This window comes from Phoenix dactylifera, chromosome 5 (genome assembly GCF_009389715.1).
Source record: "Phoenix dactylifera cultivar Barhee BC4 chromosome 5, palm_55x_up_171113_PBpolish2nd_filt_p, whole genome shotgun sequence".
NCBI classification, from domain to species: Eukaryota; Viridiplantae; Streptophyta; class Magnoliopsida; order Arecales; family Arecaceae; genus Phoenix; species Phoenix dactylifera.
The window spans coordinates 17312330-17325482 of record NC_052396.1 but is presented as its reverse complement, the minus strand read 5'-3'; the positions used below and the strand labels follow the sequence as shown (position 1 = coordinate 17325482).

At 36.4% G+C, this 13153-nt stretch overlaps 1 protein-coding gene across 2 annotated transcripts; it reads left to right on the top strand.

Moving 5' to 3' along the window:
* Positions 1-375: 375 nt before the first annotated feature.
* Positions 376-12670, top strand: LOC103712980 (5' exonuclease Apollo). 2 transcript variants are annotated; one of them, XR_005512040.1, is made up of 6 exons: positions 376-855; positions 1127-1335; positions 3353-3460; positions 3792-4590; positions 11534-11728; positions 12179-12670. XR_005512040.1 is itself a non-coding variant. In XM_008799705.4 (4 exons), the coding sequence occupies exons 1-4, from the start codon at positions 564-566 to the stop codon at positions 4476-4478; spliced, it is 1296 nt and encodes a 431-aa protein (XP_008797927.2). In that variant the 5' UTR covers positions 376-563; the 3' UTR covers positions 4479-4729. The 2 variants fall into 2 exon arrangements, 1 of the variants encoding a protein (XP_008797927.2); XM_008799705.4 differs by lacking the exons at positions 11534-11728; positions 12179-12670 and having other exon boundaries at positions 3792-4729.
* The last annotated feature ends 483 nt before the right edge of the window (positions 12671-13153 follow it).

The following is a 13153-nucleotide window of genomic DNA, read 5'->3' as shown; positions in this document are numbered from 1 at the left end:
TTCGAAACCACCTAAGTGTAAGTGACATCCACCACGCAAAAAAAGAACGCACAAACAAGTAGTCAAAGATATAATACTTCCATTGATTCAGATTTCAGTATCCAAGTAGGGTATTTATGATGCTGGGTTCATGACTCCCCTAGAATTCCTACACTGCAACTTGATATATTTGATAAAATTTAAGCACTTTCGGATACTTGGGAGTCAAAAGCCACTTAATGATGTTCTTCCTTCAATTAGCCGTAGAAGGGTCCAGAGATTCTCGGGACCCTTTATTGCTGAAGGTTCAGAAAATTGAACCAGATTGGATTAGACTCCAATGGCTTGAATAGGTCCGACCAAGAAGAAAAAACAATAAAAGGCCAAAAAAAAGAAAAAAACCCCACGGATTTAGATTCCCGCTGACCCGCCCCCTTCGGCAGTCAACCCTCCAGCGGCTCCAAAGTCGGGGTTAATTCAATTTGAAAATCCCTCTCTTCCCCGCCGTTCCCGCCGACGTCGCAGCTCCAGTCTAGGGCAAGAAGAGAAGATAGAGACAGAGAGAGAGAGAGAGAGAAAGAGAAATGGAGAAGGGTTTGATCTCGATCGATCGGTGGAGCGAGAAGAACCAGGCCTACTTCCTCACCCACCTCCATGCCGACCACACCGTGGGCCTCTCCCCCCGGTGGTCTCGCGGTCCCCTCTTCTGCTCCCCCATATCCGCCCGGCTCTTTCCCTCCAAATTTCCTGGCTTCGATCTCTCCTTGCTGAGGGTTCTGGAGGTGGGACGCACCCATCCCCTCTCTCTCGCCTCCGCGACCCATGGATCTGAGGTCCAGATCCTCGTCACACCAATCGATGCTCACCACTGTCCTGGTACACTGTTCGATGGCTCTCTGTTCCTTATTTTCAGTGTTTCTTTATTGATCTTATAACAATTTGAGATTTTTTGAAGGAATGCTTCATAATCCGTGTTGATTACAATTTACCGCAGAACGGATTTTTTTTTTTTTTTTTTGAGTGTAAAGCAGCTTCTTGGGAGTAAAAATGGTTCCCCCTCATGTCGTATCGATTCATAATCTTCTTGGGAGTAAAAATGGTTCCCCACCTAAAAGTTGATTACCCTGGAATATTGGGTTTTGGGCAGGTGCTGTGATGTATTTGTTCCGTGGGGAGTTTGGATGCGTTTTGTACACGGGAGACTTTCGGTGGGAACTGAAATCAGAAAGGGCTAAGCTGGCGAAGAAAACACTCCTTGATGCTCTCCGAGGAGATAAAGTGGGCAATCTTTACTTGGACAATACCTATTGCCATCCTTCATTCTCATTTCCTCCGCGTGAAGTTGCAACCCAGCAGGTTCGCATTTGCTTTATTTTTTTCTTAATGTTCATCGTGCTGTACTCGGTTCTCAGAGTATGAACTAAGTGATATTGGTAATAAAATCAATTCTCTCTTGATTCAGCATAGTCTATTTTGTTATGAATCAATATTTAGTACGTAAAAAGCTGCTAAGCTGTTTTGCTTCCTTTACTGCTCGAATTATTTGATAATGCGATTTCATTTCATTAATTACAATTTTCTTTTTAGAAGAAGACAAACTGAAAACGAGCCCTGTATCGTAGCAATTAAGTATGAATTTTAAGAATTCTAATTTACCATTTCTTCCTATATCAAGTTTGAGTCCTTAAAAGAAGAAAATCACCTTCGAGTTTCTTTGGCTTTTCTATCATCTTTTTACGCTCTTCAACTAATACTCTGTCCTCAATGTCGTTATCTCTAGCCTATGTTTTACATTGTTATATTATCTCAATTGTGATCTCTCGCATTATCCACTATTATGTCTCCTCATAACCTTGTTGCATGCTATCACTTGTAGCTCCATAATTTTTTTTTGATTGTTCTAGAATATACCAAAGCGAGTATGGAACCCTGGGCAGAAGATTCCAGATACTATGATCCGGCTCAACATTCGATCACTATAGCATTCATCTTATGCTCATGAGTCCTCTTCTCTCCATGAATATTATTATTCATATATAAATTTCTTTCAGACTTTCTATTCTTTCAGTGGTATGCAGCACCTAAAGAGCTACCACAGAGGCACATCTCTTCATCATCTACCTTAACCTACTCCTACATATTTGATAAATGACAACTTATTTATCTCTTCGTCATTTTGCGCACCTGAATCATGCAATCATGATAGTGTAAATGCTATGTTTGGGTAATCTTTTTTCTTTCTTTAGGCTTATTGAAACCTCAATTCCAACTATGTTCGTACTAAAGCTGCGCTCCATGTACTATTAAACCTTCATTTTCTTGAGATTCTCTATTTCCAGTTTAACATATCCTCTTTCATACAGACATCATCTAGTGTTATACTTTTTGCAAGTAACATCCATAAAGGAGGTTCTTCTTATTAACATTTAATGCTTCTGTAACAAGTGCAGAAAGTAGAGACGTAAGGTAAGCCTTATTAATGGTTAATTAAAATGGAGGAGTCCCTATTGTCACCATAAATGGATTGTATTCTAATACTATTTTTATTCATTTCATACGCCTCTCTTATTGCCGACCAAATGAGTTCAATGGGCACTCAATTGCAATCTTCTTCTTTTTTTTTTTTTTTTTTTTAAGTCAGAAGAAACTCTTTTTTCCCCCTATCCTTCTGCTCTGGCTTTTCTCTTAAATAGGAGATGGTTGACATTCGATCTGTAGTAACCTGGAAATGAAAGAATATGTTTTATGCTGACCTTAGCGATCGATACTAAAAAACAGTATGAATGCACACAATCTGAGTGAGGCTAGGGCTGTTAATGGACTGGGCGAGTGTTAGCAGCTGATGTCCTGATCAGCAAAATCAGGCACAGGCTAACATATCAAGTAAACAATGTATAGAGCCTGACTAGAGCCCATCCCTGCCTAAAGATTTACAGGGACTTGGTTAAGCTTGGGCCTTGCATCCTCAGGGCATGTTGGGGCCAGGCCAGGTTTGGGCCTTACATTTTAACCCTGGGCTGAATCCAGGCCTGGGCCCTACTTGGCCCATTGATGCTTGTAGGAGAAGCTCAATATCACGTACATTTGATTCTTGTGGTGGAAGAGCATCTTGAGGCAAAGAGGGATGTGTTTTTGTACAGATGAAAAGTTGGATGAAAATATCATTGGCACAAGAGGCTTTCCAATCACATCAAGCTCCTTCTTTTTGTTCAGTTCTTCATGTTCTTTCTGTTTTCTTTGTTAATTGTTGCGTGATGCTCACTTGCCCTTCATGCTTAACCTTGTTTTTCATTTCTTGAGTAATCATGGTTTGTTTTATAATAAACTTGAGTTATAAAAAATTTAGAGTTTGTTTGGGATGTCAAATTGGCAGGTAGTCGATATCATTACTCAGCATCCTAACCATGAAATTGTCATTGGCATTGACACACTTGGGAAGGAAGCCCTGTTGCTGCATATATCACAAGCTCTAAGTACAAAGGTTTGCTGCTTCCTTTTATGTTCTTGCGTGTTTCATTTGTTTACATGAAATTTGGTGCTTCCCTTCATTGTAATCAAGAAGGTTTGACAAAGTTCCTCTAGTTAGATATTCTTACTTTACCCGAAATTTCGTCAATCTGTATAACATAAAATTCATAAGACAATGACTGCCTTTTCATTTTCTTCTCGTAACAATAACATGAATATTAGAAATTGAAATACCTGCTTCCAGTCCATGCTTATTAGTTTGCATTCCATATGACTTGCATTACTTTTCATTTATACTTGCGAGCAACTGATACCTTCATTTTATACGATTTCCCCTCCTCAAGATTTGGGTCTGGCCTGAGCGTTTGCAAATCATGCACCTTCTCGGGTTTGATAACATTTTTACAACAAAGACCCGTCTTACAAGGGTGCGTGCTGTTCCTCGATACAGTCTCACCTTTGAGACGCTTGAGGCATTGAACACAATACATCCCACCATTGGAATTATGCCCTCTGGTCTTCCATGGGGGTTGAAACCCCCCAAAGTAGATGATACTTTTGGAACATCACTTGAAAATTGCTATGAAGGCAAAGGGAGTGCTACCAGTAGGATACAGATTGAGACAAATCAGATACAACCTCCAAGAAAGCTTCATCAATATGCCTATTCTGTTCCATATTCTGAACATTCATGCTTCACTGAGATAGAGGAGTTTCTGAAGATCATCCAGCCATCAGTTGTTACTGGGATTGTTTCTTCATCCTTCTATTACATTGATCCTCGTCACTACTTTGGCTATCTCTGTGGAGTTGGTCATCTCTTTCATAAACCTTGCAGAAACTTCAGATGTGAGAAAGCCAAAAATGTTGAAGTCAACCAATGTCAATCTTTTCCAGGGTGCAGAAGTCCTAATCAGCTGAAGAAGAGAAAAGAAGGGAGCATCAAGTTTGCTAGCTTCCGTGTGCGCAGGAGTAGATTATCTGCAATACGAAAGGGAAAACATGGTGTGAAGATCATGGAAATTGATTGAATTTCTGGCTCTTATCTGAATGTATGAAACATGTAGCCTCTAGTGGAGGATGATTGGCTAATAGATATAGCCTCTGTTCTGTACATCCAGCTAACAATAGCAATACATCATGGTATGCACCCATTTAGAAGGCCTAAAATTTCTTGTTTGATTCCAAGCTTCTGTTAAATAGAATAATTCCATTGCCTCTCTTGGAATTTTTCTTTACATGCTCTGACTTTTATTAATGTTTCATGTGTAGTTTTAGCCTATTTAGTCTGCTTATGATGTTAGTTTGTTCTGTTTTTGGCAGAATTGTAGCCTTGTCCACCATCTTTGATATCTAAATTGTACCTAATCTGTTTGGACCACATCTTCTGATCATAAACATGAAATAAAGTCGATTAAGTGACAGCAGATTTTATCTGATATATTGCACATTTCTGAGGCTATATGATTCTTAGAAAAAGGAAAAGCTCTTAGCCAAGTGTTTAGTAAGTTCCTATAGAATTTATGAAGGAATATACTGAAGATAGGAAGGCTCTCCCTCCCTCCCTCCCTCCCTCCCTCTGCCCTCCCTCTCTCTCTCTCTCTCCCTCTCCCCCCCCCCTCCCTGCCTCTCCTCCTCTCCTCTCCGGCCTCTTCCTCCCTCCATCTCGCTCTCTCTTTCCCCATCTCCCCTCTTTGAAATGATGGTATTCTCAAGGAAAGGAAAAGCAGGAAAAATAAAAAAATCTGTATCACTGCTCAACCATACCAAACAAAAAGAAAATCTCTGTGCGCTACCTCCCCTATTGAAGTTCCTAAATAGGGGTTGGGAGAAGATGTTGGGCATTGGTTCCTTCTCTTCTTACCGAGAAATTTTAAAGGCATCAGAATTTCGAAAAAGAATATAAAGAAAGAAAGTACCCATGTTACATACCATAACCCACACCTAAGCTATTTTTTTCTCTATATTTTAAATGGCTACATGATGGGTAGCCCTCTCTCAATATTATTCCCAGACAATCCTAAAGAAGGTGGGGTTAAATCCCAGGTCTTTAGTATAACCGCGAGGCGAACAAAGAACCATCACTAGTAGACTTGCTAACATCTTCTACAAAAAAAGAAGAAAATTATAAGAATTATCTAATTGCATACCTTTTCCCCATAAGTAATAGATATAAAAAACAATTAGATTTACGTAATAATGATAGTAACCAAGAATAAAAGTGTTAGTCAATTAGATGTGAGGAGTGGTGTTCTTGATGTTGATTGTGTTAACTAAAAACTTGATCCCAAAAGCTGAAGCTATCAGGTAATGAGCAACCAGCAGCACCAAGTTCCATTGGTGATGGCATGAAGCAGTGCAAATTCTTTTGGAGATAATCAACTCATTAATATGTGGGATTAAAATGGCAAAGACAATTTTGTAACTTCGAAAAATTCTGGAAACTGACATTTAAATCAAAAAGACACCAAAGTAATATATAACATACACAGTTTGAAGAAAGGGTGGAATAGAATAGAACTTAGAAAAGCTGACACTCCATGATTTTTAAGTTAAGGTAAATCATTCATGAAGTTTATCACTTTGAAACTTCAGCCATTTTTACAAAACTGAAACTTAACTAGGAAAGCAGCGAAAGATTTGAAAATGGTTCAAAAGCTATTGATAATTCAATTATGATATTATTTGAACAATAATAAGAATGAGCTGTCACTGATGGTGTAGCCTGTGGTTTCTATTATGTTCACTTATGTAGATATCTTTGAAATTCAGTGACTAACAGAACATAAAAGGAACTTTCTTTTGTCTTTCTAACATGAGACATGAATATGACTTTTCACTAAGTGAATTATGAATGTTGTGTTAGAGTAACCATAGCTTTTTAGACAACCCTCTTCTTTTCTTCATACAATCTTTATTGTCCTTTGTTCAAATTAACTATGAGCTGTGCATATATATGACTCACCACCAATTGATTGACTTTTGTGCTCAAAATAGGATTTGGAAATAATATATGCTGAGTTGTTAGCTTTCAATTAATATGACCATAACAAACCTTGATGCATTTTTTGTTGTCCTTAATAAACTCTAAGACTGCAAACATTAGTAGAATTCAATGCATTTTATCTGTCATTTTCAGCTTGATGCTTAACTGATACAAATAATTTAAATGGTGAACGCCAATTTACGGCATCATCAGTAGTTTCTGGAATTTGGGTTAGAAACTAGAATAAAGCAAATTTCTGATTGTTATGATGCTTCTAATGGAATTACAGTCAAGGTAAATATTTTCTCGTTTTTGTATTTGTTCTATTCTATCATTTGTGAACCTTTGTTCCTTTATGTCTTGATGCTTAACTGATTCAAATAATTTAAATGGTGAACGCCAATTTATGGCATCATCAGTAGTTTCTGGAATTTGGGTTAGAAACTAGAATAAAGCAAATTCTGATTGTTATGATGCTTCTGATGGAGTTATGATGCTTCTAACGGAATTACAGTCATGGTAAATATTTTCTCGTTTTTGTATTTGTTCTATTCTATCATTTGTGAACCTTTGTTCCTTTATGTCTGTCTGAATAAACATGATGTTAAAATTTCATGAAGTGGGCTGTAAGCTTACAATGAGTTGGTATACAGCTAACATGACTCCACATTTCTGTCCAGAAAAGTTGATATCTCTTTGATCATTTAAAAAATTACTCCCAGATTCATCCTACCAATTTTCATGTCATCATACAAGTGAGTTATTGCACATTGGCTCTTTGAGCCTCACTAAATTTGCATGGGAATGTCATAATGCCTGATAAAAAACAAGATGATTTTGTATATATTCTTTCTTGCAAGATGAATGTGGAAAAAATGGAGTTCCTTGTGAACTCTTCTTTTCACTGGCAATTAGCTATCTCACCCATGCTCTTTCATCTTTATAAAACTTACTTATGGCATGGCATGGAATCCTTCGTTTCACTAGATAACTTTCTTTAACCTTATAACTAATTTCTCATGATGTTACTTAAATTTTTACTTTTGGAGATGCAAGCTTCCACCATTAATTGTAAAAGAATACTACAAGGGAGTTTTTGTTCATAAGTCAATCACATCTATCAAGAAGTCAGCTAGCTACTAAACTAGTTTTCAAAGCTTTGTAGGGGCATTTCTTTCAGGTTTTGGAAGGGTGGGGATGGAGGAGGGTTGGGAATAGGGGCTTTCATGAAGTTATAGTAAGCAATCTTACAAAAGAAGGTTACAGTGTGGAAGTAGGGTTTCCTAAAAGACTTAGTTGAATTAATTCAACAAAATTCCTTTACAAGTCTTCATTTCGATGCAGTGAGACTGAGGCTTTGTTTACCAAAAAATAAAAAAAGAGGTATTTTAGAATACCCTTTTAGTTCTATTTCTGCTTCTGTTGGTGCTTCAAATCCTTCACCCATCTGTAGACATTGGTTTATCATGAATACCGACCTGCTAAGACAAAGCCCGAAATCAACATAACTTCCTTAAAACATGCTACTTACACTAATCTCATTGTTGGCACAATAGAACTGAGAAGTAGCAATTTCTTGTCCTTATTAGCTTTACTTTTCAATTTTTGATTCTTCTTTGGTTGAGCTGGGTGTCACTAGTTTCTTTTATCCAAAGATGCTAACTTGATTGTTGGTAAAGTCTGTTGTATTTGTAGTACAAGCATAGGATTGAATCTTGCCTTTATCAGAAAAGGGAACTTACGAACATCCCTACATGGAGGGCTATCCTTAATTCGTTTCCCAAATTTGCCTACAAGCTTCATCAACCAACAAGAAAGCTCCCATCCCTGTATAGGAGAATAGCTTTCCATTGATCCAATTACACCCATTAAACAATTATAAATACAACTGGCCAAAAGATGATATTGTCCATTGAATAACGTGAGTTTGTTGCATCCACTATGGAATAAGTAATTAAAATAAAGAAACAATCTTGTAGTTTTGCAACGCAGCAAAAGAATATTTAGAAAATCAACAAAAGATGACTTGTAATTATGTTTGATTGAATTATACATGCATGAAAACAAGGTGATTTGTATAGGATGGGGGTTTTTCTGAAGTTATTGTATGGAACTAAGGTTTTCTAAATACCTAGTAGGATTAATTCATCAATATTCCTTAATAGGTTTTGATTCCAAGAGGCAATGAGCCCAAAGTTATATCTACCAAAATAAAAATAACAAAACTAAGGATTTCAGAAAACCTCATCCTTTGAGTTTCGATCAACCATACAATTGAACTTTGGTTGGAATTGGCTTTCACTAGTGCAATATCATGAATATCTAGTGCTTTGGTCTTATAATTGGAGATGCAAGCTTCTACCATGAATTCTAAAAGAATATTACAAGAGATTTTTGTTCATAAGTCAGTCATAAGTATCAGGAAGCCAACTAGTCAATAAAATGGCTTTCAAAGCATGGAGGGGCTTTTTTTTCTTGGGTTTTTCGGGGAAGGGGGAGGAAGGTGGAGGAGGGTTCAGGATAGCGCCCCACTTGAAGTTGTGATATGGAAGTTTACCATAAAAAAGTTTGTGGTATGGAATTAAGGTTTCCATAAAACTTGATGTAATTAATTCAAAAAGACTCCTTAATAGGTTTTGATTCCACCGTAATGAGTTCGAGATTATTATTTTTCAAAAATAGAAAATAAAAAGTGAGGTTTTAGAATATCGCTTCAGTTGTTCTACTTCCATTTCTGTTGTTGACTTCGAACCTTTGACCCATTGGTAGATATTGGTTTAGTGTGATGAAAACCAATATTGGTACAACTTTAAATCATATTAGTTGTAATCTCATCATTGGCTCGGTAAAGAACTGAGAAGTAGCAGTTTCTTGTTCTTATTAGCTTTACTTTTTATTTTTTTAATTCTTCTTTGATTGAGCTGGACATTGCTAGTTTGTTCTATCCAAAGATTGTAACTAGATTGTCGGTGAAGTCCACTGATAGTTGTAGTATAGGCCTAGGATTGAATCTTGCCTTCATCAGAGTAAGGAATTTAGGGGCATCCTACAAGGAGGGTTATCCCCAATTTGTATCCCAAATATGCCTACAAGCTTCATCAACCAAAAGAAAACTTCCGAGGTATTTTGTTTTTCGATTTTATTGGGTGTATCCATACTCGTCAGGTATGATCCACCCACCTTAGCAAAAAAAAGAAGAAGAAGAAAACCTCCTTCAATAGGAGAAAAGTTTTCCATTGATCGAACTACTCCTATTATACATTGTTTGATACAATCAGCCCAAAGATGTTGCATCCACCATGGAATAAATAATCTAAATAGAGGAATGATCTTGTCAACACAACAAAGAATATATACAAAATCAACAAAAAACGTTTTTGTAATTATGCCCATTGGATTTATATGTATGAAAACAAGGTGGTTTTGTATGGAGATAGGGGCTTTCTTGAAGTTAGGGTACGAAATCTTAGCATAAAGAAAGGTTATGATGTGGAATTAAGGTTTTCTAAAAGACTTAATGGAATTAATTCAACAAGATTCGTTAATAGGTTTTTGAATCTAATGCATTGAGTTTGAGGTTATTTTTTCTAAAAAAATGAAAAATGAAAAAGCAATGTATTTTAGAATACCTCTTTGGTTGTTCTACTTCCATTTCTATTGGTGACTTTGAACCTTTGGCCCTGGTGAATATTGGTCTATTATGAATATCTATTGCTGAGACAAAGCTCAATATTGGTGTAACCTCTTTAACATGCTACCAGTAGTAACCTCATTGTTGGAAGAATAAAGAGCAGAGGTATTCGCATTTTTTTGTTCTTGTTAGGTTTACTTTTCAATATTTTAATTCTTCTTTTGTTGAGCTGGGTATTGCTAGTTTGTTGTATCCAAATATGCTAACTAGATTGTTGGTAAAGTCTGCTAGTAGTCGTAGTACATGCCTAGGATTGGATCTTGCCTTTATCAGAATAGGGGAGTTGAGCATCCTATGAGTGATATCTGAATTCTTCCTACAAGCTTCATCGACCATAAGAAAGCTTCCTCCCCTCTATGAGAGGATAGGTTTCCATTGGTCAGACTACTCCCATTGGTCATATTTAGATACAATTAGCCAAAAGATGATGTTGTCTCCTGAATAATGCAGGTTTGTTGAATCTACCAAGGAATAAATAAACAAACTAAAGGAACAATCTCATTGTCTTCTAATTCATATCCTGAGTTGTGAGCTTTCAATTGATATGAACAGTGGCTACTCTTGACACACTTTTACCTTTCTTAATAAACTTTAAGAATGCAATTTAACATTAAAAAAATAAAGTCAGGATGCAAGTTTTCTGTCACTTCCAACTTCATGCCTAACTGAGACAAATAATTTGAATGGTGCAGTTTATAACATCCATTAGTAGTTTCTGGAATTTGGATTAGAAAATACAATAAAGCTTACCTCTGATTGTTATGATGCTTCCGATGGAGTTATGATGCTTCTAATGGAGTTGCAGTTAAGGTGACTTCAAAGATTTTCTCTTTTATGTATTTGTTCTGTTCTATCATCAGTAAGCATTTGTACCTTTATTTCTGTCTTAGATAAACATGACTCCACATTTTCTGTCTAGAAACAAACTCTACATCTCTTTGATCATTTGAAAATCGACTCTCAGATGCATGCTACCAATTTTTTGTCATCATCAGATGAGATATATTGCCAATTGGCTCCTAGAACCTGTCTATATCTGCATGAGAAGGTCGCAATGCTTGATTGAATTTTACATGTATGAAAAGAAGGTGATTTTGTATACATTCTTTCTTGTAAGATGATTTAGAAAAAGTTGATTATCATGTGCTTATGGAGTTCCTTATGAACTTCTCTTTTTCACTGGCACTTAGCTGTCGCACCTATGCTTTTTTATCTTTATAAAACTTAATTTTGTGATTTAGTATTCAGAAAGTAACTTATGCAATCCTTTTTCTATTATGTAATTATCTTTACCATTATAACTAATTTCTCATAATGATATTTAATTTTTACTTTTCATTCATTAGTTATCAGGCCACTAAACCATAATGTGTTATGATTCCCTTTTCTGTATGACTTTTTGTGTGAAGTGGGATCTACAAATCCAAGGTGAATTAGTTGCTATGAGGGTTGCCCATGCTCATGTCACATTCCTGGGACTTGAGAGAAGGAAATGTTTTTACAGGAGGAAATGTGGGATGGTGGTCTCGTAGGGTTATTAGGCACGGACATAACAGCTCTAAAGTTTTGCTGATTGATGATCCTCGTCATATTCAAAAAATTAGGTAATGAGACAGAACTCTCACATGCTTAAGATTCTTATCCAACAATATGCTTTTCTTTCAGTAGACTGTGTTTCTTGCCCATTTTGCCTCAACAGTTTATGTTGTGTCTTGAAAAATCATAATGGTTACATCTTCTCTTCTGCAATGGAGGAGGACATGCCAAACAGCAATCGAGTTGCAAAAACTCTTATAAATCCAGGCAGCATTGTTTTGCAGTTGTCATTAATGTTACTATAAAGGCTCGCTCACTCGATGATATAATTTTTCCAACAAGCATAGCACATCAGTTTTTTTTAGCAATGACAATTGATATATCTGACTGCCATATATTATCATCAAGGAGTTTAATTCTAGTTATTATATTTAAGCTTCTGTCTAACATAGTTGAATGACTGCTTGCACTGAAACACATGCCAATCCTTCTAATAACAAAAGTGTAACTCTGTACAGGCACATCTGAGTTCGTAGCTCAGATCACGATGCAGCTGTTACTGCATGAGCAATGGAGCCTCCTTCAGGTATGTAATGAACCGAGGAACCTCATGGCTCGGTTTATTTTCTTCATCTCTCCTGCAGCTTAACGTTCAGGCCTGGAACTTCCATAGTGCTATTTTTTTTTTTTTGAAATAACAGGAATGTGATCATGCACGTGAAACTTATGATTGTGTCACACTGCAAAAAACCAATTAAAAGATTTTACTTTTTGTTCATTTGGACTTGGTGTTAAAACTAACTACAGTTACTGTTTGGATGGACTTGTCCTGGTCTTCTAATGGTTCATATGGACTGATTAGGTAAGCACAATCTTACTCCCAGCTATTGGTAGTTACGAATTTGCGATCAATCTGAAGTGATCCAAGTCGTTGCTATTAGAAGTCATTGAATGTTGCTTGGTGTCACCTAACAGATCATGGAGGTACATTCATCGAATTCATAGTTTTCACTCTCATCCATCAGAATCACTGAAATTTATTCACTGCATTTTCGTGCAACAAACTTCCAAGTAAGCTGAAGCAGTCTCCAACTTGAACCATCTAGTACCGTCAAGCAAGCTGTTCATGAGCTAGCTCATTCAACTTGAAATTTAGCTCAAAGTTCTGCTTGGCCGATTAGCAAACAGTCCAAGATACATAATTTATATATATTAATATATTACTTTAATTATTTTAAATGTAAAATATTTTTATCTTTAGTTATTATAACTTAAAGTGATTTATATATAATAAAATATATTTTAACTATTCAATTAAGAAACAGCTGAAATAATTATCTTAGTGAATAAATGGAACCCTTGAAAGAGAGTTCTTGCTAGATCAATTGAACAAGCTGTTTCTGAGCAGCTCAACTATGGGTAAAAAATTAAACAAACTGGCTAAGTTCAGTTCGACTACAAAAACTCAAGCTTCGGTTGCTTGATCCCCCAAT

What these genes read in the sequence shown, in the direction of transcription:
- LOC103712980 (XM_008799705.4), top strand. Translation starts at nt 564, where the DNA reads ATGGAGAAGGGTTTGATCTCGATCGATCGGTGGAGCGAGAAGAACCAG. An exon ending in CGATGCTCACCACTGTCCTG is followed by an intron (nt 856 to 1,126) that starts GTACACTGTTCG and finishes GGTTTTGGGCAG; the next exon opens with GTGCTGTGATGTATTTGTTC. An exon ending in GTGAAGTTGCAACCCAGCAG is followed by an intron (nt 1,336 to 3,352) that starts GTTCGCATTTGC and finishes TCAAATTGGCAG; the next exon opens with GTAGTCGATATCATTACTCA.